The following is a 24,623-nucleotide window of genomic DNA, read 5'->3' as shown; positions in this document are numbered from 1 at the left end:
TTATGACGTTACTCTGTGCGTTCGCTCAGAGGCTGCTTTGACACTTGTTCACACTGCAGTAAGAGTAAAGCGTTTCTGCAACATAAAACCAATAACCGAGGGTAATGCACATATGACACAATTGACAGGCGACGCCCTCACATGGCCCAGTCCATTGGTTAAAATAGCAATTTTATCACGATTTACAAATAGTTGGGAACATTTGGGATATTATAAATATACTTAACTGAACAAATTATATAACATTGGCCTAATGGTTTTTGGATATTTTACTGAAAAAATATTACATAGTGCTAGCCTGGATGCCAGCCGAACTCAGCCCCGCCCACAACATTTGAGGATGGGCAGTTTGGTCTGGATTCGATCCATAGAGGAGTGATTATGCCCGAAAAGAAACTGTTCAGACGAATGAAATCATCCGGGCGGGCTTTAGACGATGACGGACAGATGATAAACAGTAACGCAACCATGCACGTCATCAAAGGCGCTTGGATTATATTTGTTCAAATCCTAAACGGAAAGCTTGTTTGTATATGCGTTTACCTTCACTATTTCTCTCTGAAATGATGATCATGTTGGTAAATAACTGTGTATCCTTAATTCTTTTCTTTTTTTACAACAAAAAAGGGGGGGGATATAACCCGCCTTTACCTTTAATGCTTGGATTACCCGCCTTTGATTAAAAATAATGGCTAGAGCAGTGGCTGCAATATATGTAAACCAAGCAACATCTGTTTCAACGTGATTTTTGGGAAAGCAATTTTGTTGCCAAATAAAATAAAAATTAAAAAAAGATTCTTACTGACCCTAAACACTTACTGACCCAGGCTGCGTTCACACTAGTCATGTTTGGTTGGATTAAAACAAACCCTGGTGCGATTGCTCGGTTAGTGCGGATCATTTGAACACATGTGAACGCTGCCATCCGAACCCTGATGTGCACCAAACAAGCGGACCCAGTCCGCTAAAAAGATGGGTCTCGGACCGTTTCCAAACAAACTCTGGTGCGGTTTGATTGATATATGAACGCAACATGGACCAAAGACATGTAAACGGACCAAAAACCGGACGTAATGTCACAAGATGCGACGCAGAGTCAGCTGATTTGACGACGCAGAAAGATCGGTGTATCCAAAATGAGTAACATACGTTAGAGCAACGAGGAAGAGCCTCATCAATATTTGGTCGGATGAGCATGTTTCGAAAATGCAAGAAAAAACGCACAAAAAGCAAACCTGATTCTTCTCATCAGAGGACCTGTTGGCCATTAGTCGGTACAGACGACAGAATGGCCGTCTCTTTTCTGCACAACGGAGGAAATCCTGCTGCTGTTTTGAATGTTTTGAACATTTCATCAGCTCTTCATCAGTTCTCAGCGGGTAAAAATAATGCCATATGTACATGCATAAAATGATCGCGTTTAATTCAGCACACAGCGTTGTTCTGAATGTTCGGTAAGCAGCTCCTACGTCATATAAGCCGACCAATCAGGTTGTGAGCGTCTCCCTATGCCTTTGGTTCGGTAACTTTAGGTTTGCTGTTAAAAAAGCCCGTGTGAACGCTAAGCGGACCAGGACTATATGTTTTGTTTTTGTTTTTTGGTCCGGACCAAACAAGCCAAACTAACCGAACTACAAGTGTGAACGCACCCTTAAACAATAGTGTAAATCTGAGCTCCAAACTAGTCAAACAAGCACCGTAAAAAGAAGTCAACCCAGCTCTTCTTTTACGTGAATAATCCGTTTAGTATGTTTTTAGATTTGATTGCTCTTGTCTTTAGATTTTCCAATGGGTCTAGATATTATTTGTGAGCACTAGTTGTTCATGCTTAAAGTCCTCAGCTGTTTTGGCTATCTCTTCAAGGTAGCCAAGTGTGAAAAGCTGGACTCACTCTAAAAGTGTGTGTGTGTGTGTGTGTGTGTGTGTGTGTGTGTGTGTGTGTGTGTGTGTGTATAGACTCTTTCTAAGTGATCTGCTGTCCATCAGCGTGATTAACTTGAGGTAAGGTCTCAGTCTCCTCTTCCCCTCTGAAACTCAGCCAGGTAGAGGAGAGTTAACCATGATCCTCCTCTAGTCTAGTGGCAAACGGCCCACATCTTTGCAGTCTCCCCTATCTTTTCTCACTCTTCGTTTCTCCCTCATCCACCTGTCTGTCATTAGATGATGTTTGTCACTATTTTGGAGCATCAAGGCAAGTTGTTTTTGAGTTGCTCATTCTTGCAGAAACATTCCCAAAGTGTCAATTCAGTATGGAGACTCCCCTTTTCAATGTGCCATAATGACCCTGGAGGTCAAGAGATGGGTGTAAAGTTACAACAACCTCCTTTTCTCAGATTAGAATCCCGAAGGAAGTGTCCTCAGCCTCCCCCTGACCTCTGCTCTGATTGGACAGGCGACATGCCAATCAAAAGCCTCACAGAGGTTTAAACATGAGCCACAACCCTCTTCCGCACTCCACCCACACACCTGTCCGTCCTCATTGAGCTATCGAGCAGTGTGTGGATTGGGCTATGAATAGCAGACAGGCTGTAGCTGTGAGCTAATCCCCAGAAACCCCTTGTGTGACAAATCGTGGTGTGTGTGAATGCCAGCGGCTGTGGTCTGGAGTATTTTTGGGGCTGTAACTGAACACCAGCGCACACTGACCAGAAGTAAAGACCAGTGTCCTTTATAAAAACACAGATGGAGTGACATTTGGCTTATACTTGAGAGAATGCAGTCATAAATGAACATACACGCACAGGTTACTGGTAAATCTCTCTCATGTAAGCTCCTTTGACCTGTTGGTTAAAGCTCCAGACACAGACTAATTAAGCCTATACACTTGCCACTCCTATGAGACGACAGCAGTGTGGGTGTGTGCTTAACTAGGACAGTTTTGTCCCAAATTGTAGCTCAATCAATTTTAGGGACATCCTTTTTTTTATCCTAAATATCTAAATAGTCTTTTATTAGGGGTAGGGTTATGGGTAGTCTTTAGTAATTTTAACATTGTAGTAGTTTTACAGTACAAAAACAATAGAGGTCTATGGTGTTATAAAGGGAAAGAGAGAATGAATATGCACCTCAGATCATGTGGATGTATTAAAATGGGTGACTTCATCAATTAGTATCACTTGCTCAAATGTTCCTTTCACACACACTGAGGAATCTCTCAGCTGCTGGACAAATGGTCAGAGCTAGTCTGATCATAATGGTATAAATGAAACATGCGGCTCACTCTGAAAGTAGTTAAAAGGTACAGTAACAGTAGTTTAAAGGAATAGTTCTCCCATAAATGAACTCTGTCATCATTTACTCATGTCATACAAAACTTAAATGGCTTTCCTTTGTCTGTGAAACAAAGGAGACAATGTGAAAGATGTACCTGTTGCACTTATACAATGAAAGCATAATTTATTTCTCATAATTTATTGTTGGCTGCATTTAAAAAATATATATTAAAAAATATGGATGTGAATGTTTTTGAGGAATCTGACTATTATAAAAATATACAATTTTAACTCTTTCCCCACCATCATTTAAAAAAAGGTACCCATCCACTGCCAGGGTTTTTGACCATTTTCACAAAAATGTAATAGCCCATAGAATATATGATGATCGTGTTGTTTTACATATGCATTACATGCGATCGCTTGTTTTACTGCATTTTGAAAAAGTATTCTTGTCGCTTCATAAAATTAAGGTTGAACCACTGGAGTCACATGGACTATTTTAACAATGTCTTTAATATCTTTCTGGGCCTTGAAAGTGGTTGCTGTGTTGCAGTCTATGTGGGGGGGAAAAAGCTCTCAGATTTCATCAAAAATATCTTAATTCTTAGCACAGAAGTCCAATAACAGAACACCACTCGGGTTCAGATCAGGGGGGCCGTTCCTCCCAATCACGCCCCTCCAGGTGTCTCTGTCACTGCCCACGTGGGCGTTGAAGTCCCCCAGTAGAACGATGGAGTCTCCAGTCGGAGCACTTTCTAGCACCCCTCCCAGAGACCCCAAGAGGGCCGGGTACTCTGCACTGCCATTTGGCCCGTAGGCACAAATGACAGTGAAAGACCTATCGAAGGCGCAGGGAAGCGACCCTCTCGCTCACCGGGGTGAACTCCAACACATGGCGACTGAGCTGGGGGGCTATAAGCAAACCCACTCCAGCCCGCTACCTTTCACCATGGGCAACTCCAGAGTGGTAGAGAGTCCAGCCTCTCTCAAGAAGTGTGGTTCCAGAGCCCAAGCTGTGCATGGAGGTGATCTCTCGACCTCCCGCACAAGCTCAGGCTCCTTCCCCGCCAACGAGGTGACATTCCACGTCCCTAGAACCAGTTTCCGTGTCCAGAGATTGGGTCGTCGGGGGCCTCGCCTTCGACTGTCGCCTGATCCACTATGCCCTGGCCCCTTATGATCCCTCCTGCAGGTGGTGAGCCCACAGGAGGGCGGCCCCACGTCGCTCTTTCGGGCTGAGCCCGGCCGGGCCCCATGGGGGAAGGCCCGCCCACCAGGCACTCGCATACGAGCCCCAATCCCAGGCCTGGCTCCAGGGTGGGGCCCTGGCTGCGCCATGCTGGGCGACGTCTCGGTCCTTGATTTTATGGTCATCATAGTGGGCTTGTGAACTGCTCTTAGTCTGACCCGTCACCAAGGACCTGTTTGCCTTGGGAGGCTCTACCAGGGGCATATGGCCCCAGACAACATAGCTCCTAGGATCATTCAGGTACTCAAACCCCTCCACCACGATAAGGTGACATTTCAAAGAGGGGCGTAAAATCATAAAATCTATGGAGACTTAATGCACAAGTGTTTGTAGTATATAAACCAATCATAAAATTGGCATAAAAAAATAGGAGAATAATATTATAGATATTAGTGGTTACTGTTCCGCAGTGTATTTGATATCTTACCCAATTAAAAGCAAGAGATGTGATAAATTAAATTGGTCCAAAAAAAATGGTATTACAACATTTCTGTCCCCCTCACTTTCCTTCTCACTGAAAAGAAGGCTACGCGCCTGGATCCGACCTTTCCTTCAGAGCGTCTCTAAAGCCACGCCTCACGCCTGTAAGTTGTTTATGTTCATTATTATTGTAGTGTTAACATAAAAACTCTCAGAAATTAAATTCTGAGGACATAAACAGCTCCGGGAAGAACATCACATGTTGCCATCTTGTAATTACGGTTATTCTGACCTAATGCAATGATTGGACAAACATTTTTTGGTCCTGAGACTTCCACAGAAAATATAGGTACATATTTAGGCCAGTGTATTATTGATTGATGTCATGATGTGGAGAGAGCTTCAAACAGTATAACAAAAAGGGTTAATTAAAAAAAATTACCTACCCTACTTTTAACTTACGCGCAAAATTGGAATTTTGCAAAAAACATTTAAAGAATGAAGCACCGTTTCCATTCAGTGAGCTGAAGAGAACAAAATTGTCACTTCCTGATTAACCGGAGCTAAATATCACTTAGAAAAGGAGGAGAAACCACTGTATCATTTTCGTATATAATAATTGACTTGCACCTCAGAGCGCACAGACGAAATGCAATAAACACGGTCATGTTATCTTGCTTTCAGAGGCGGATGCCCGCTGTTTGGGAATGCAATCATGTAAGACGGTTCTGGAAGGTAAATTATAACATACCACTTTGATGACAAACTCAGGCATCTGATAATGGCCAAAACAGCAGGTTCGCAACAAGATCGGTCTGCTGGATAGTCCAGTTATGCTGTCCCTATGCACAAAATCTATTTTGTTTATTTTTTATTAATTTATTCTATAAATGTGTTTCCATCATAGTTGATGCACGTTTTCTTATTGGATAAAAAAATCTGTTAGGAAAGTTAGGTGTATGGAAACATACCTACTGAGGACTGGAGAAGATTCAGCTTTGCCATCACATTTACATAATATTTTACAATATTTCTGTTTTACTGCACTCTGTTTATCACTCTATTTTCAGATCATTTAAAGTACATTGTGAGTAATTAGTAAGTACAAATACATTTTCTTTCATCTTAGAATTTCTGTATTATTTAATTAATCTGTTGTCAGACACCTCCTTGCGTCCGCCATAGAAAAATCCATGTTGTTTGACCACTAGCTCAGTCTGGGTGTACAATCATATCCAGTGTTCCTGGAAGACCTCTGAGTCAGATAGAATACTTTCATCCCAGATCTCCTCTACTGCACAGGGAGCACAGGTCATCATGACACAGATCCAGGCCACTGTATTTTAAGATGTCGGGGGCTCCGGGGAGGGGTCCTGCTGCAGTGCATTCAGGATCAGCTTTCAAACACTCCCTGCACAGTAATACACATTCATACATTCTTCAGGAAGAGCACAGCTGACATGCCCTTTATTAATATAGATTAGAAGTTACTGTGATTTCCCCCCCAAGCTTTATTGAATTCCTTTGCTCTTCTGGAGACATATGGTATTTTCCTATTTCAGTTGTAGCTGAAATTTAATTATTACAAATGTATTACAAGTTTCCAATTTCTTTTCTATAAAATATCTTGATCTATGAACTTTTTAGTTATATAGAGGATAACATTCTGTTTTCCACTGGTCAGACAAACGTATAGTCCCGTCCCAAACTGTTTGGGGAAATTATTAACTTACGCTGCAAAAAATTATCATCATTTTAGTGGTAAAAGACTTCCTCTTTCCCTTCCTCTGTTTATTCTTGTGATGTTTTATTAACAAATGTTGGGAGGAGCACGTTCAGGTAATTAAACACAAGTGGAGCACATTAAGCTAATCAATTGAATCAACGATAAGAGATGTCTATATACAGCAGATTTATCTCCTTTCGTTGACAGTTTTTAAGCATCCCTCCACCATCTCTTCACTCCTCACACATGCCAAATAAGCATAAACTTTACTCTATTTAATTTAATGTAAGTGTGAAGTTTCTTTCTGCCTCTATGTTTGTGTGGAGTCCCTTTGCCTGTTCCCAATTCTGGATTTTTGGTGTTTTTGTCTTTTTTATTAAAGTTGTGATGTGTGAGCACTTGGATTCTTTCACTTGGATGGTGTTTTGTATTTGTTTGTATAACACGTCTATATATTTACCACAGCTTGTGTTGAAGCTAGTTGTGATAAAGGTTGAGTCATCCTAAGACTTTTTTTTTTTTACCACCTGTTTTTTGTATTATTTTTTGACATTTGGAATAATAAACCTAGAAATATTATCCCTTTTAGTATTGATTTTGTTTTAAGGGTCAATTACAACAGGTTTTCATACTTGAATGTTTAAAAAAACACCTTGTTTTTTCCCACATATTTTACAGTATTGCAGCACCTCCATTCTCTGTCTGTCAGTAACACTCTGTTTAGTTCCTGTCTCTATGAAGCCCCTCCTTCCAAAAAGCTCAATGTGATTGGTCAGATACCACTGTGTTGTGACTGGTCAGTAGCTTTAAGTGTGTGTGGGAAATGTCACAACCCTTACCCTAACTGTGAATTTCAACACACTACAATCTCAACCAGGCCTCTGCCTTGTTTAAAGCATATGTCTTGAGAAGGAATTATTTAAACGAGGAATATCGTAATGTGTGAAAAATGCAAGACTAAAATTGAGGCCTTTCAGAGAAACAGTGTGCACTGATATAGAGAATAACTCCCTTTGAATTGTCCTTGAATTGTGCCTTGTAATTTTGCAGACCTTTTTCATGATCAAACAGCAACATTACAAACTAAAGAAATAGGACCCGTTTAGACTTATTAGAAAATATGTGAGAACATTCATGGATTCTGTAAATTCATAAAAATTCTCAAATGGATTCAAATTAAAATCTTGAATCCATTTGGCATTACGAAGTAGACATCACAGGATGTGTTATTCTGTTTCCCATGTCAGACTGACGTAGACCAATCTCTATAGGTCACAAATGGCTTGGCATGTTTAATATGCCTCAAGGAGATATGGGGGAGCAGAAGGAAAAGGAAATGACCTCTGAATAAATAGAACCGGATACAAGCACTACCTCATACATGCTGGGCAGGAAGTAGGGCAATATGAACTAAAGGAAATGTTCATAATTACATCTGTTAGGAAATAGTTACGTCTTGTATAATAGAAACATCCTATGGAATAAAAGAAGATTTTGCTTTGAACTTTTGGTGGGTGTGTGTATGCGTGCATGCGCATGAAAGTTTAGCAAATGACACACTCATGGGGACACATTGTTGTGAGTTTCATTGATTAAGTTTCTTTTCTTATGAACAGTTACTGTATGTCAGCATTCTTGATAGGGAAGAGGAACATGGAACCGATACTAAAAAAACTATTTGTGTTGAATGTATGGTGGCAGATCTGAGACCCTATTTCTTGCTGTCCTTATAAGACGCACATATGCATTTACACTCCAAAGACTGCTTGTGAAACTAAACATGTATTAAAAAAAATGGTGAAGCATAAATTGATAGTCTTATTTTGTGCAAAATGTCTGACAGCTATCAATATAGTTATTGATATAAGCCACAACAGCCATGGTAATGTTTTTATTTTTCATGGTTACAATATATTGTTTAACCTCCCACCTGTAAAATAATAAATGTTACATGTAATAATGCTAATAATAATAATCAAAATAAAGAAGTTCATTAGCCTGGCAGAAATTTGGAACAGATATCTTTCATTGCTTGCTGTTTTGTCATTTTGCCTGTTTAGGACACATCTAGTGCTTTCACTTACAAAGAAAGAAACTTCTTGTCATGTTTGGCATTGTTTTATAGATGTTTTTGGATAAGATATTTTCACATTTCCCAAAATATCTTCTTTTGTGTTCCACATAAGAAAGAAGATCATACATGTCTGGAACCATATGAGGGTAAATACTAGCCTAGAAATCTAGACGCACCCTAGCAGCAGCTAATCTAATCTGCCCGCGAGTGTCATCTAGCAACTCTCAATACCCTTCTGAGCTGTAATCGCCAAACTCTTGACAGGCCAATCACATCGTGTATAGAGTCGATGGGCGGGGCCATAATGACGACGACCGAGTTGCGTTTGCGTGCTTCTAGTAAACACAGAAACTGGTGAACGGCGGTCTTTCGCATCAGCTTTGACCGCGACTCTGGAAGACTTGGAGTTAAGCTTTTCTCTGAGAAAAGAACAAAGAACGGCACTGAAGTCATTCTTAAAAAGGGAAGATGTGTTCGGAGTTTTGCCGAACGGATACGGCGAATGTTTAATCTATCAACGAGCTCTGTTTCCCCTTCGTTGCTCTGGTTGGTGTAGCGCTATCCTATCGCGTGCAGAGGGAGTTTGAAAGACAACCGTTTATCCCGCCCCTCGGATTGAGCCCTGTCAATGGTGAGTTTCCAGACCAAACATCTTGATGTGGGTCTGGCTTGTCAGGCTAGGTAAATACATAATGAAGGGAATTTCACATTGACGACAGTAGGTTGTTTATGTTGTTGTTTTTGTTGGTTTTTAGGATATGATATTTTCATATTCTCGCCTTATGCCCCGCAAACCCACAGGCTGGCCTGCACACATGTAATTCAGTAAATGCGTAATGATGTGGGTTAGTATGTTAGCACGTGAATGATGTTGGCTTTTTTGTGTTGTCTGTGGTAGGTAATGCAAAAGTTGGGTAAAGCGGATGAAACGAAAGACACAGCCTTTGAGGAGGGAGTGGCCAATTTTAACAAGCAGCTGGTAAGAGCCTTAACCCTTCACCCTCTCTGACACCCCCCCCCCCCTTAATATACTGCTTCCATTGACATTTGACCTTTGACCTTTTTCGTAGTTCTAAAATACCTATTGATGATTTCATCTCTCTCTGATCTCCATCCACAGGCTGATGGCACCAAACTACAGAAAGACTTGAAAGCTTATGTAGTGGCAGTCAAAAGTAAGTCTCTTATTGTGTGTATTTGTATATGTTTTGATGAAAGTGAACAAGAATAATTTTAATGAAGTGCTAAGTTCTAAGTGCACTAAGTGCAAATAGCGTGCCTTGTTAGCAAGTACTATTTAGTATTTACACTAGATCTTCCCAACAATGCTTGGTTGGGCCACACAAGATAAAAAAAAAAAAAAACGTGCATGTTTCAACATGTTTAGTAATGTAGTCGGTAGAGCGTAAAGGCCTTTGCACACTGAGTCTGAAATTCGCATGCAAAACTTTCGCCCATCAAAAAAAAAGCATTCTGCTTTTTCTAATTTTGACAACTCAGAGCCACCATACATATTATTGTATCAAAAATACTACAGATATTATTATATCCCAGCTATAATTATATAACACCAAGTGATGTGTGTGTGTGTGTGTGTGTGTGTGTGTGTGTGTGTGTGTGTGTGTGTGTGTGTGTGTGTGTGTGTGTTGTGTTTGTGTATACTTAGACATACCGTACTACCAGTCTCTGTTCTGAATTAATTAATTCACGGAAATTGTATTTATTAGGTAGGGGTTGGTTTATTGGAGGGCTTTTATTGTCCCATTAAGGCGGCATCCCTTTAATAATTGTAATAAATATAATAACTTACACTCTATTTTATTATTGCGTCCTGTTAATGTACAACAATACTGAGGTGCAAATAATATGCACATGCCAAAATAACGTATAAATAATATCGAATTGATACTTTTACATGGTGTAAATGGAATATATCACTATTTTTACTTGAAAATGTGGAAATGTCATCTATCGCTAAGAAAATACGCTATTTTCAATTATTGTAAATAGTATCTATCGCTATTTGCACTTAGCCACCACCCTTTGAAGGGATAGTTCACCCCAAATTAATTTACTCACCCTCTCATGTTGTTCCAAACAGGTGGATTTTTATGAATTTCTTCTGTGGAACATAAAAGAAGATATTTTGAAGAATGTTGGTAATCAAAAAGTTTTGGTGACTTCCATTGTTTGAAGAAAAAAAAATGACAACAAAAATAAACCTTCCTGAGCCAGATCAAAATATCTTTTATTTTCCACATTAAAAAGAAAGTCATACAGTTTTGGAATGACATAAGTGTTAATAAATGATGACAGAAGGTCATTTTTAGGTGAACTAGAAATAGATATGGGTTTATTGGTCACTTGATTGCACTAATGAAACATATTACATAATTTAGAGGAAGTTAACCTAACACAATTAAGTGCAAAAACATAAATAACAATCTGTTCATATTGTCATTGTCATCTTAATGTGCACTTGCTCAATTTTGCTTCTTTATATCTACATACAGCCTTTTTTCAGATGAGATTCATGATATTCTCTTAAAGCAAACAGCTCATTGTGACTGAACAAACTCAGCCCTAAATCTATAGCTATACCTGCCTCCGTGTTTAACAGAGATATTGGTGTCACAAATTATTTTTTGGGTTATAAACATGTGGAAAGGATTTTCAGGTTTCAGGTCATTTTGGTTTCTTCTTAAAGGGATAGTTCTAATAAATTAAAATCTATCATTTACTCAACTTCATGTGGGTCTAAATATGTACATGATTTTTTCTTTTGTGGAACGCAAAAAGAAGATATTTTGAAAAATGTCTGCATATTTTTTGCCCGAACAAAGAAAGTTAATAAACCCCAACCATCTTTTAAATATTTTCGTGTCAAAAGAAGAGAGAAATGCAGACAGGTTTGGAACAACATGAGGGTGAGTAAATTATGGTAGAAGACATAAATTATGTCTTGTCTCTTTGTATTATATTATATTTTAAAAATCCTCCTTTAGACATGTTGTCATACTTTTGTTTTAAGCATCAGTGAGTTGTAGTACATTAAAATAAATGTGATGTAAGCAGACAGCCTTCTTCCTCACACAGCCCAACTGCCATGTGACCACAAAAGCTCTCACTTCTCTGAAAGACAAAGGGAAAGAGACTGCCATGTGTGTGGGGTGATTGAGCATTTGCCATCATCCGTGAATGTGCCAATGTCCATCTCTTAGCTGACCCACTGTTTGTTTCCGCAGCCATGCACGAGTGTTCAAAGCGTCTGCATGACTGTCTGGCAGAAATGTACGACCCCGAGTGGTTTGGCAAAGAGGAAGTGGACTCTATTGCAGAGGTGTGTAAGCATGTCATTGGCAGAGCCAAACACTCTGTCTGGATTGTGTGACATTAGTGTTTTCGATGAGAAAAATCCCATAGGAGAGAAAAACCACAAAGGACATCTCTTTGATATGTCAGTTGCTTCCCCTTAAAGAGATAGTTCACCCAAAAATGAAAATGATCCCATAATTTTCTCACCCTCAAGCTATCCTAGGTGTATGTTACTTAAAATATCCATATTTATAACTTTATATATAGCTCCACTGGAACTAGACTTGTGAACGGCCATTACTGCAAGTCAGTGATTATAGTTTATAAAGGTATAAATATGGATATTTTTCTTGTAAAAACGCATTGTTCGTTTTAGAAGGCATTTATTAACCTCCTGGATTCCTGGATTATGATGATGGATGAATGTGCTTTTTTTGGGCTTCAAAAAAACAAAAACAAGATACAATTCACTCCCATTATAAACATTGGAAGAGCCAGGATATGGTTTAATATAACTCTGATTGGGTTCGGCTATAAGAAGAAATTCATATAAACCTAGGATAGCTTGAGGGTGAGTACATTATGGGACAATTTTTATCTTTGAGGGATATTGCCCTTTAAGGCTCCTGGTTCTCACATCTGCCTCCTGAAATCAAAGTAGATTTTTAGAAGAATGTCACAAACTAGATATCAACATAGAGAAAAAGGTTATTGAAAATAAGACTATAGATTCAATTTAATGATAAACCTTGGGTGTTTCTCGAAAATGTCCCATACTTTGCTTAAATGTGCTAAGATACCAAAATCTGCCATTAAAAGTCAGATTTGAATATTATTTCAACATATACTACCATTTTGAATATACACTAATATACACTAGCATTTGAAAGTTTGGGATCAGTAAGATATTTTATTCAGCAAGGAATTGATCAAACAAACAATAAATACATTTATAATGTTATAAAAGATTTGGGGAGCGCAAAACATTTCTTACAAAAGTCTTACCAAACTTTCAGTTCTGCTAAGACCAAATTCCTTGACCTATGCTATCCACATACTTTTAACAATTATCTCATTTGTGTGTATTTTATTTAGCATATTAATTAAAGGAAACATAACTGAAACATAGCTTATACGGTCATTTTGGAGCCACAACTTAGGACTGTATGCAGTTGATGAATCTATCTGCACTGGTGTTTCAGGCTCTGTCAACTCATTATTACTGAGATTTCTTTCTGTTTTCTAAACGTTTTATTCGTTCTTTCCACTCCCATCTTTCCACGAGTAAAGGAGATGATAGAGAAAGAAATGGATAATAATCTAGAGGTAAACATGACCGATGACTTCTCTAGAGTCCAGACTGTAGGTCTAGCTGGTGATGCTAAAGTAGTGCTACTGTAGTGAACTTTATATTAGAATAGATCTGTTCTATATTAGAATAGATCTGTTCATACACATGTGGTTTGTCAGTGTGTGAGAGAGAAAGCGTGAGAATATCTGTCTTGGTGTGCATGTCTGATCACATCTGTTTTACAGGACACTGACCTCCTGTGGCAAGATTTCCACCAAAAGCTTACGGACAATGCTCTCACTTCCATGGATACATACTTGGCTCAATTTCCAGACATAAAGGTTTGTTTTTGCTTTTAAAGGCATAGTTCACCCAAAAATGAATTGTCATCATTACTCACCCTCAAGTCGTTCCAAACCTGTGTGAATTTCTTTCTTCTGCTGAACACAAAGATATTTTGAAGAATATGGGTAACCAAACAGTTGATGAACATCGACTTACATAGTATGGTGGATACTATTGAAGTCAATGGGGCCCAACAACTGTTTGGTTACCCATATTCTTCAAAATTCACTATTTGACCAAAAGTATTGGGAAACCTCTCCAAATCATTGATTTCAGGTATTCCGATGATGTTCCAGATGTTCAATGGCCAAAGATGTATAAAACTAAGCACCAGAGTCAATAGCTACAGACCTCCAAACTTTTTGTGGCCTTCAGATTAGCTCAAGAACAGTGTCTAGAGAGCTTCATGGAATGGGTTTCCATGGCTGAGCAGCGGCATCCAAGCCTTACATCACCAAGTGCAATGCAAAGTGTTGAATGCAGTGGTGTAAAGCACGCCGCCACTGGACTAGAGCAGTGGAGACGTGTTCTCTGGAGTGACCAATCAGGCTCTGTCTGACAATGTCTGACCTCAACCTGATAGAACACCTTTAGGATGAATTAGAGTGGAGACTGCGAGCCAGGCCTTCTCGTCCAACACCAGTGCCTGATCTCACAAATGCGCTTCAAGAAGAATGGTCAAAAATTCCCATAAACACACTCCTAAACCTTGTGGAAAGCCTTCCCAGAAGAGTTCAAGCTGTTATAGCATATTAAACCCTACAGAATGTCAATGGAATGGAATAGAATGAAATGTCATTAAAGTTCATGTGCATGTAAAGGCAGGCATCCCAAAATGTTTTGCAATATAGTGTATCTTTGTGTTCAGCAGAAGAAATAACAGAATTTTCATTCCCTTGAACTAACAACTATCCTTTTAATAAGTGGTGCATGTTAAGCATCACTTTTACTATTGCTTATACTTAGCTTTAGGAATATGAACCCCTAACCTTAAAATTTGGTGTGAAATTTGGTTTGTGCTACATGAACTGTTGAGACTTGTTAAGAAGCACTATTGCTTTTCTAAGTGATTTGATTTATGATTTTTGCCTGGCTAAAATCTCATAGATTTACTCTGAAGTTGTGGCCCGTCCATATATAAACAGAAACCACAAAGAAAACCCTTGCCAACACTTCACAACATTCATAACACTTTAGCAACCTTATCACAACACACTGACAATAAATCACCACATCTTAGAATTGTGAAAAAAAAATTGTTCACCACTCTATTAAAAAAAAAAAAGTGGTCTAGTGCTGGTCCTAAGAAACTAGCTCCAACTCAGGAACAACGTATAACAAGCTCATGGCCAACTAAGGACCAGCATAAACCAGCTCAAACCAGCTGCTATACCTAACCAGCATATGTTCTTTTTTCAATAGGGTAGCATGCTCTCATTTATAGTAGTTACTGCTGTGTTAAATTGTCTTTGTTGTGACTCTTTGGCTCCCTCTGCAGACTCGCATTGCTAAGCGTGACCGGAAGCTGGTAGACTTCGACAGTGCCAGACATCATTTTGCTTCTATACAGAAAGGCAAGAAAAAGGATGAAGCCAAAATCGCCAAGGTATCAGATGCTCAATCCAGCTTGTTAATGTATGCTATTACTGCACTGTCTGGCTTTTTGTCCTCAAACTTTGTTAACTAACCAACTGTATGTTGTAATGCTGTAATGGAGTAATGCATGTGTTGCAGTCAGTTTATATGGTTATGTGTGTGTTTGCACAAGCTTGTGTCTGCCTCTGTCTTTGCGGCATGTCTAGCCTCTGACTCTGGTGGAGAAAGCTGCTCCCGGCTGGGCTCAGGGAATAATCACAGCACATCAAATCGCTCAAACTAACCTCTCAAGAAACCAGGTGACTCATCTGTCACTCAGCCTGTAAACCTGCCTAACCCCACCCACCTTCTCACAGACCACACCCACTCACAGCATGGCATCCTTATATATCATCTGTGTATTTACTGTATGGATTTGTTTTAGCTATAACTTTAAAAATTCTTTGTTCCAAAAAATAGTTCAAAAGACTGAGGTCAGTAAGCTTTGCTTTATGTCTCTAATGTCCCAAGGATGATTTTTTCTTTTTTTAAATAGTAAAAACTGTAATATTGCGAACTATTATTAAAGTGCCCCTATTGTTCCTAATTTGGTTTTGAAGTTCCCCTACTATAGGTTTATATGCATCCAGAGTCTATAAATGCTTTATTCGAAGATTCAGGGCATATTATACGTGTGTGAATGAGAGGGTACCTAGTGGAATAGTGAGGTTATAGGGATAAGAGTTAAAGAAGGTGCAGGATTTTAAGTACTTAGGGTCAACAGTCCAGAGCAATGGGGAGTGTGAAAAAGAGGCTTAGAAGAGTGTGCAGGCAGGTTGGAATGGGTGGAGAAAAGTGCCAGGTCTGTTGTGTGATAAAAGAGTACCAGCAAGAATAAAAGGAAAGATGTACAGGACAGTTGTGTGGTTTGGAGACAGTTGCACTGAGGAAAAGACAGGAGGAAGAGCTAGAGGTAGCAGAGCTGAAGATGTTGAGGTTCTCTTTGGGAGTGACGAGGATGGATAGGATCAGGAATTGGAGACAAAGTTATGGAGCCCAGGTTGAGATGGTTTGGACATGTTCAGAGGAGGGAGAGTGAATATATTGGTAAAAGGATGCTGAGGTTAGAGCTGCCAGGCAGGAGGTCAAGAGGAAGACCAAAGAGGAGGTTTATGGATGTAGTGAAGGAGACATGAAGGTATTCGGTCTGAGAGAAGAGGATACAGAGGATAGGACTAGATGGAGGCAGACGATTCGCTGTGGCGACCCCTGAAGGGAACAGCCGTAAGGAAAAGAAGAAGAAGAAGGATCATTCACCCAGCGCAATGCGACACAAGACGCAATGCAAGTGTTTTTTGCTAGTTTCACCCCGACGCAGTGATCATTTTCATGTCCAGGGCCACGCTGTTTAAATAGCAAACACACTCACACCCATCTGTTCGCCCATGAACGTGCTGGTCGGAAAACAAGGTGTGTTCAGGCGCATTGTTGGCGCGTTCCTTTTTTGAGGCAACTGAAAATGACTGTGCCATTGGCCAACAAATATCTGTATTTTTTGTTATTTAAAGGATGTGTTAGTAATATGCGCCTATAGTTGGGTGCACAATGCACGTACACTCTGCTTATTACACTCACAGGGACATGCAGCAGTACACAAATGATTTTAAATATTACAAATAAAAACGTTTAGTCTTTCCGCTCGCAAGTTCAGCTATGTAAATAGCGAATCCACCATGACGCAAGTGCAACTGGCTTTTAAAGGCAATTGGAGATGAGACACTGATTGGTTTATTACACGTTATGCCAAAAACACACCCATGACTTGGTACAGCCCTTTTGGACCATTTGCCTGGCACTGTTTTTTCTGTTGTTTAACTAGCAAAAGTGACCTACGTGCTTAATCTGCTTAATACATGCTCTCAGATCGTTAAAATAGGGCCCTCTGTCTCTCTAGATTCCTCAGAGAGCCTACACAGTGATGCCAAAGAGGGTGTCAGTTTTTTCCATATCAATTTGAGCGAGAAATAATTTTTATCCTCATCCTTTTGAAGTGCATACAAAGTGGATTCGCAACAGCGTCTTCTCAGCATGTCGAAACATGAAGCAAACTCTTTGGATTGGAATTCCTGACGACTCGCTTCGGCCATTCAGAATCGATTCTTACTTTAAGAGACAATAACTCTATTCATTGTGCACTTTGATCTTTGAAACTTTTCAGATCTTTTACATTGACAAACTGCTAAATTACAAAGTAATATTTGCAAAAAACTTAATAGGGGCACATTTCAAATAATCGTTTTCTATTATAATATATTTTCAAATGTAATTTCAATCAAAGCTGAATTTTCAGCATATTTACTCCAGTCTTCAGTGTCACATGATCCTTCAGAAATCATTATAATGTGCTGTTTTGCTGCTCCAGAAGCATTTCTTATTATCAATGGTGAAAACAGCTGCTTAATATTATTGTAGAAACTGTGATATTTTCCAGGTGTTTTTCAAGAATAGAAAGTTCAAAAGAATAGCATTTATTTAAATATAAATCTTTTGTAACATTATGAATGTTGTTTGAGTTAATGCATCCTTACTTTAGAAAAAATCTTACTGACCTCAAACTTTTGATCAGTAGTGTAGTTCACTCTAAAATGTAAATTCTGTCTCAATTCACTAAGCCTCCATGGAATACAAAAGGAGGTTTTTTATGCAGACGGTCAAAGCTGCTCTTTTCCATACAATGGAAATCGATGGTGCCAGTAAAACCAAATGAAAAAAATCTAAATATAATATTGCACTGCAAGACATTAAAAAATTAGTGTTTGATGTTGTGACTATAGTGCACAGGTCAATTTGCAGTTATTATATATATATTTTGGTGCCGTTTTATCTTTTTTGGAGCTTGATAGACCCAGGTAACTATATTTTCATTGTATAGAGAAATGCTACAAATCATTCTTCAAAGTTGTTCTTTATGTGTTATACAAAAAAAAAATTGTATACATTTTGGAATTATATGACAGTGAGTAAATGTTTTATGTTTGTTTCAAATGCTTTCAGCAGATTTCAGTTAAAGGAATCAGATCACAGGGCCCATTTGTCCACAGTTAATTCAGAGAATTCTTTGTATACACACATTTGCATAAATTATAGTGCCTTTTGCCTAAAAATGTGTGGTTTGTTGGTGTGTGTGTTTAGGCTGAGGAAGAGTTGGGAAAAGCTCAGAAGGTATTTGAGGAGATCAATTATGATCTCCAGGAGGAACTTCCCACCCTGTGGAACAGGTAATAACCACCTATTTATCATGTCATCTCTCTGTTTATCTCTTACTCCTTCCCCTTAAAGGAATAGTTCTCCTAAAATGTAAAACCATCCTGTTGTTCCAAATCGTCGTGCTGCTGTTTTTTCTGTGGAACACAACATTACTTGTTTTGTATGATCTTTACACGGAGTCTCTTGTGTTCACCAAGGCTGCGTTTAATTGATAAAAACAGTAAAAAATGAAATATTTTTGCCAGTTAAAGTTGTTTTCTATTTGAATTTATTTTAAAATGTAATTAATTCCTGTGATGGTAAAGCTACATTTTCACCATCATCGTCTTCAGTGTCTCACGATCCTTCAGAAATCATTCTGATATGCTTGGTTATGAAATGACATGTGTATTAGTATTTATAATGGCAGTGTATGGCTTAAGAAGATCCTAATATTTATGTTACTTGTATGATGTTGTTTGTTTGTTTCTGAAAGGTCATAATGAACTGTCATTATATGGGAAAAATGCAATTATCCTTCTTTTGTGTTCCATAAACAACAGCATGATTGGAATAACATAATGGCAATAATTACCAGAAAATCATTTCTTGATGAAGTTTTTTTATTTTAAATGAACTGATGTTGACTTCTCTGTCTCTCTCTTTCTCTGCAGTCGTGTTGGCGTATATGTTAACACATTCCAGAGTGTAGCCGGCCTGGAGGAAAAATTTCACAGGGATATGGGCAAAGTGAGCCAATAATAAGAGACTTATTAACAAGAGATAAATGAGATTATTGTTGTTAGTAACCAGGGTATGTCGCACTCTCTCACACACAGCTGAACCAGAATCTAAGCGATGTTATGACCAAACTGGATGAGCAGCGTCTAGCCAAGTGAGTGCTGATATCTTGAGATATTTCCTGTCTGTATAGACACTTCTGGTTTCCTGTAGTTTAGCACAGATGTGTGAGCCCTTATTGTCCCTTTAAATTAAACCAACCCTTCCCCTAAACCCCCCACAGAAAAGGTGTCAAGACAACAAGCACTGAGAAGAGGTAACAGCTCTCATGTTTTGTGTGTTTGTCTATGCAACATGTATTGCATCAAAGGTGGCATACTAACACTTGGTTGCTTTGGAAACTTACTGCAAATGTTTGAGTGTGCATGGGACCATGTCTGGATGCTGACATGAAAAATAACTGCATAACTGGAATGTCTTTGAAATGCAGTAATTTTGCATGGTAGTGATTTCAACCAATCTGTCTGCTGTATTAACACTGATCTATGATGCCCTCTAGTGATGTATATCAGTCATTACACTCACGACTCTGCAGGCTAAATGTAGTTTCTTTTTTTCTTTTCTTTTTTACCAATGTGTTTCTCATGCAGCGAAGAAGCAGCCAACCACAGTCTCTCAGAGTCTGGGTCAGATGTCCCTAAATCACCACAAAAGGTAGTGTGTGTGTGTGTGTGTGTGTGTGAGAATGCTGTTTTTATTTTCTGTCTATTACGTCTGTGTTTGTCACATCGCCTACCCTACAGAGTGTTATAGCATGTATACAACAAAAAATGCAAAAGTAACTCCAGATCCTTTATTATGCTGGCTTGAGAAAGCCAACATACTGAAATTCTATTTAAACTTATTATTATTAATCTTCTGATACACATTTTTAACTCCTACTTTCCAGCTAGAACCACCAAACTTGGGTCCGCAACGTGACAATTTATGCTTTCAATGTTAAAACATGCTATTTCATGCTAGCTAAAACTTGCTATCAATGTGTTAATTCATGTAAGAAACATGCTAGCAACGTGTTAAAATGAAGGGTACGTCTTGATCAGCCCTAGTTCAATAATCAGGGCACTGATCAGGGAGTCAGCCATTCTCACACGCATAATCCTTCACTCCCTAAAAATCCTAAACATTCACTACCTAAAAAGTCCCACAATGCAGCGCGAAACCCATGTGCATCGATGCTCACTATGTTTCCCTAACGGAAGTTCTCAAGCGCAAAACTTAAATCACATGAGCCAACTCTCTACACATAACAACCGACAAAAAGCATTATTATATTATATTTCAGGGTAACCATACATTGTTAGACAGGTAATGAACACAATCTAGCTGGCATTTTATCGTTTATTTATGGCTGAAATGTTGCACCAGTATGTAACAAGCAAAATATTTACCATATGTAAAAAAAAAAAAAAATCCCAAAACAAAAAGGGCTTCATTTGCCCATCCCTAGCTGTTTTACAATGAGAATGTTGTCACTTAGCTGGAAATATGTCCCATTGTGCAGTAAGCTAGCGCTCTTTACTGTCCTTACCAGTGCCTAAAGTCATGTTCACAATAGTGATTCACTAGCTTGGGAGCTAACAGATCGAGACTCACCCCAAGTGTGCCGCACACGTCCTGAAAAGTGAAGCAAAAGCATTTCGATCGGCCCCTGGTGGATGGCTTCAGTATATGTCATAAACCCTGCCCCTCCATGTAGTCAAATGGGATGCATGTGAGCCAAACTATCAAATCCAAGTTATGATTGACAGCTGGGCTTTGACAATGCATCTCCACTTCGTTCCACTGTAGAAAAATTAAGGCAAATATATCAGATTATGTTGTTTGATACCCGAGTCTGGGCATTAGAGATTCTGAGGTGGATTTTTCCACAGTGGAAGGAAGTGGAGAAGCGTCGTCCATCTTTTTTTACAGTCTATGGCTAAAACATGCCAGAGATGTGCTAACTCACTAAAGAAACATGTTAGCAATGTGTTAAATAATAGCAATGTGCTAATTCATGTTAGAAACATGCTAGTAATGTGTTAAATCATGCTAACAACATGCTAAAACATGTTAGCAATAAAGTCTTTTTAGCAATATAAAGTTTAGTTAACTATAACAGCACTGCCTATAACATATATACTGTACATGTATATACATATATAACTATAACATGACTGTGTGTGAAATCAAACTTAAAAGCATGTTACGCAGAACGAATCTAATCATGAGCAGCACTGATTTTGTGGTTTAAACCGCAGTGTGTTTTCCTCATTATCTGCATGTGTGTGATGGTGTGGCAGTCCAGAGAGGGGCCGCCGGTCTCGCGTCCCCCGAGACCTGCTTCGTCTCAAGAGGTGAAAGAGGACAACATCATTAACCTGTTTGAGGATGCAGTGGTGCCTGACATTAACATTTCAACACAGTCACAGGTCAGAGGTCAAATAACTCACACCAATCTCTTCACATGTTTTAATTTTTAATACATAACAAATTGGCAACCTCTCGCAGTTTCTCTCGAAGCCAATACGGAAGTGACACAATGACGCGTTGCCAAGATGGCAACGGCCAGCTCGTCATGGACACAACATCCATATTTTTTTTACAGTCTGTGTACATAACACATCCATCCATTTTCACCCTAAAAGTGAAAATTGTTCTGATATTGTCATCCTATTATTACCTCTCTTTCTGCTTATTCTACTAAAGTATCACTTGCTCTTGAGTTTGTCAACATTACTATCATTTCTTTCTGCAAACCAATGATTCCACTAAATATTGTAACTGTCCTAGTAAAGGTGGTGTATTGTACTGTACACAAGTGTAATGGTCCAGTGTTTAGCCTGATGCTCTGAAAGCAATCAGCGCTGCTCCAGCCCACTAGGTGGGTGTCAAAAGATAGGAGAGGTCAGGATGGCGAAGGGTAAAGGTCAGGCTTTAGGGGCCAGGAAAACCATACTGCCATCTAAGGCTGCGTTTAAGTTTTTTTTACACTCTTGTTAAACTTCTCGTTCACTCGGATGTGCATCATTGCTTGCGTTGCACAAATGCCCAAGCCTTGCAAGGGGTTTAAATGGAATGCCCTAAGCTTTTGATCACTTGGAATCTGCTATAGAGCTGATTGATTTCGTTTTTTTCCTTATAATTTTTTACGCACCATATAGATATGCCTTTATGTATGCATGGGCTTTTGGAGAAAATATAAAAAAATTACACACAATAAACACAGATAACAATAAAATAAATGCTTAAATAACAGTCAGCTAAAGGTAGCCACAAGTATTTTGTAGTAAAATGTCAAAATAACAGCAAAATCATACACTAGAGTTTTGTGGGGTGGGTCTAAATTAAGAGTGACCTGCTGTGATATCACAATATTGTTGCATTGTGGTCTAAGGATCTGCTTGGTGTACATATCGAGTAGACTTCCTAACTTCGTCAAAATCGAGGGGCCAAGGGTCTGTACACTTCCCTCGCCCACTTGATGAAGTTGAACGCACTTCAAAATGGCGGTGGGAATTCCCCTGAACAAATCACTTGGGAAGTACTTGTGTCTAAAAGTGGAGTTAAAGGCAGCCTACGGTGCATCTTGGGTTTTGCTGTGGAAAGCCATTTCTACGTTTCCCCGCTTTTGTATAAATGCATCCAACTTTAATGGACTCAAGTGTGGATTTTTTTAATCTTTGCTATTTTATGCAGTCTTTTTAGTCCATTTTAATTTCAGGGATCCAAAATGCCACTTTGGTTCAGCATGTAATGTGTATATACTCCATGCATGTGATGCATGTTAACTTCCTTCCTGCTAGTTTAAAGAACATGACTCAGGAACAGACTCAGACCAGAAAGAACAAACATCTAGAAAAAAAAGACCAGCAGACATGTTTATCTGTATTCTAATGATAATCAAATGAATATGAAATAATCATAAAAACATAAAAATCCGTTCAAAAGTTTGGGGTCAGTAGATTAAATAACAATAATAATAATAAAATACTTTTATGCAAAGATTATGAATGATATTTGTATACAAATTTACAATAGAAACATTTAAAATGTTTCAAAAGATTTCTATTTAAAATAAATTATGTTCTTTTCAACCTTCTATGGATCACGTGACACTGAAGATGGAGTTATGATGCTGAATTCAGCAATAATGAATAAATTACATTTTTTAATATATTCAAATAGAAAAGTTATTTTAAATTGTAAAAAAAACATTTCACAATATTTTGATAAAATAAATGCATCCTTGGTGAACATAAAATACTTCTTACAATTTTTTTTTACTCATCTCAAACTTCTGTCTGAGCCTATGAGCCTAGTCATTGCAAGCATTACTGTATTTTTTCTTCTTACTCTTGTACATGGCTCTGAACACTGTTTATTATAAGCATAAGCTTCTGAATGTGGGGTTTATGAGAGCTCTCTGCTTATTGTTGACAAGGTGATAAACGTACCTTGCACTCTTATTATGGACCTCATTTATCTCACTCTTTTATTCTGTGCTGCCTCATGGAAGGAGGCTTCTTGGAATTCATGGGAGGTAAGACTGCTGTTTTGGCACACTTGTGATTGATCGGCTTTCTCTCGACGAACTCTTTGTGATTCTTGTGGTTTGATTAAGTATAAAAGAACCATTTTAAGGAAGGGCTTTGGATAAAAGTCTTCTACAGTCTTTGGATCGACAAATTACAAACAAAACCACACGTGAACGCAAACATTTATCAAAAATGAAACCTTGCTATTTAAGATTTTCACTCATTTTTCTTTCATGTATGTGGGCTTTCCATAGCATTTACAAGGATTAAACTGTAAATGTAAATAATGTATATCAGGGGTTATTCTAGACAAAACTGGATGGATGGATGGATGGATGGATTGATAGATATTTATCTAATTAGAATGAATAGAAATGAGTCTGTTAGATAATTTATTCAAACCAATAAGCAGAACTCGACTATTAACTTCAGACCATGGTGGGATATAGTTTAGAGTGAACAGTACAGTGCCTTGCGAAAGTATTCGCCCCCCCTTGAACTTTGCGACCTTTTGCCACATTTCAGGCTTCAAACATAAAGATATAAAACTGTAATTTTTTTGTGAAGAATCAACAAGTGGGACACAATCATGAAGTGGAATGAAATTTATTGGATATTTCAAACTTTTTTAACAAATCAAAAACTGAAAAATTGGGCGTGCAAAATTATTCGGCCCCCTTAAGTTAATACTTTGTAGCACCTTTTGCTGCGATTACAGCTGTAAGTCGCTTGAGGCATATCTCTATCAGTTTTGCACATCGAGAGACTGAAAGTTTTGCCCATTCCTCCTTGCAGAACAGCTCGAGCTCAGTGAGGTTGGATGGAGAGCGTTTGTGAACAGCAGTT

General features: G+C 38.6%; 2 protein-coding genes across 5 annotated transcripts in view; both read left to right on the top strand.

The window, feature by feature from the left end:
* hs6st3a (heparan sulfate 6-O-sulfotransferase 3a) overlaps positions 1-24,623 on the top strand; it is a 292,872-nt gene that overhangs the window by 157,644 nt on the left and 110,605 nt on the right. The gene's annotated exons all lie outside the window — the stretch shown is intronic.
* bin1b (bridging integrator 1b) overlaps positions 1-24,623 on the top strand; it is a 37,137-nt gene that overhangs the window by 6,556 nt on the left and 5,958 nt on the right. The window contains exons 2-14 of one of the 4 annotated variants that reach the window (XM_067458964.1): positions 9,583-9,663; positions 9,805-9,859; positions 11,930-12,024; positions 13,536-13,631; positions 15,134-15,241; positions 15,438-15,530; positions 18,403-18,488; positions 19,131-19,206; positions 19,296-19,351; positions 19,481-19,513; positions 19,848-19,911; positions 21,543-21,671; positions 23,759-23,782. In XM_067458964.1, the coding sequence (XP_067315065.1) occupies positions 9,583-9,663; positions 9,805-9,859; positions 11,930-12,024; positions 13,536-13,631; positions 15,134-15,241; positions 15,438-15,530; positions 18,403-18,488; positions 19,131-19,206; positions 19,296-19,351; positions 19,481-19,513; positions 19,848-19,911; positions 21,543-21,671; positions 23,759-23,782 (996 nt within the window). The remainder of the gene's footprint in view (positions 1-9,582; positions 9,664-9,804; positions 9,860-11,929; positions 12,025-13,535; positions 13,632-15,133; positions 15,242-15,437; positions 15,531-18,402; positions 18,489-19,130; positions 19,207-19,295; positions 19,352-19,480; positions 19,514-19,847; positions 19,912-21,542; positions 21,672-23,758; positions 23,783-24,623) is intronic. The other 3 variants (XM_067458960.1, XM_067458961.1, XM_067458962.1) reach the window with 3 other exon arrangements.

Source organism: Pseudorasbora parva, chromosome 12 (assembly GCF_024679245.1).
Source record: "Pseudorasbora parva isolate DD20220531a chromosome 12, ASM2467924v1, whole genome shotgun sequence".
Taxonomy (NCBI): domain Eukaryota; kingdom Metazoa; phylum Chordata; class Actinopteri; order Cypriniformes; family Gobionidae; genus Pseudorasbora; species Pseudorasbora parva.
Note: the sequence above shows the minus strand (reverse complement) of the source record. Positions and strands in the feature narration are given on the sequence as shown.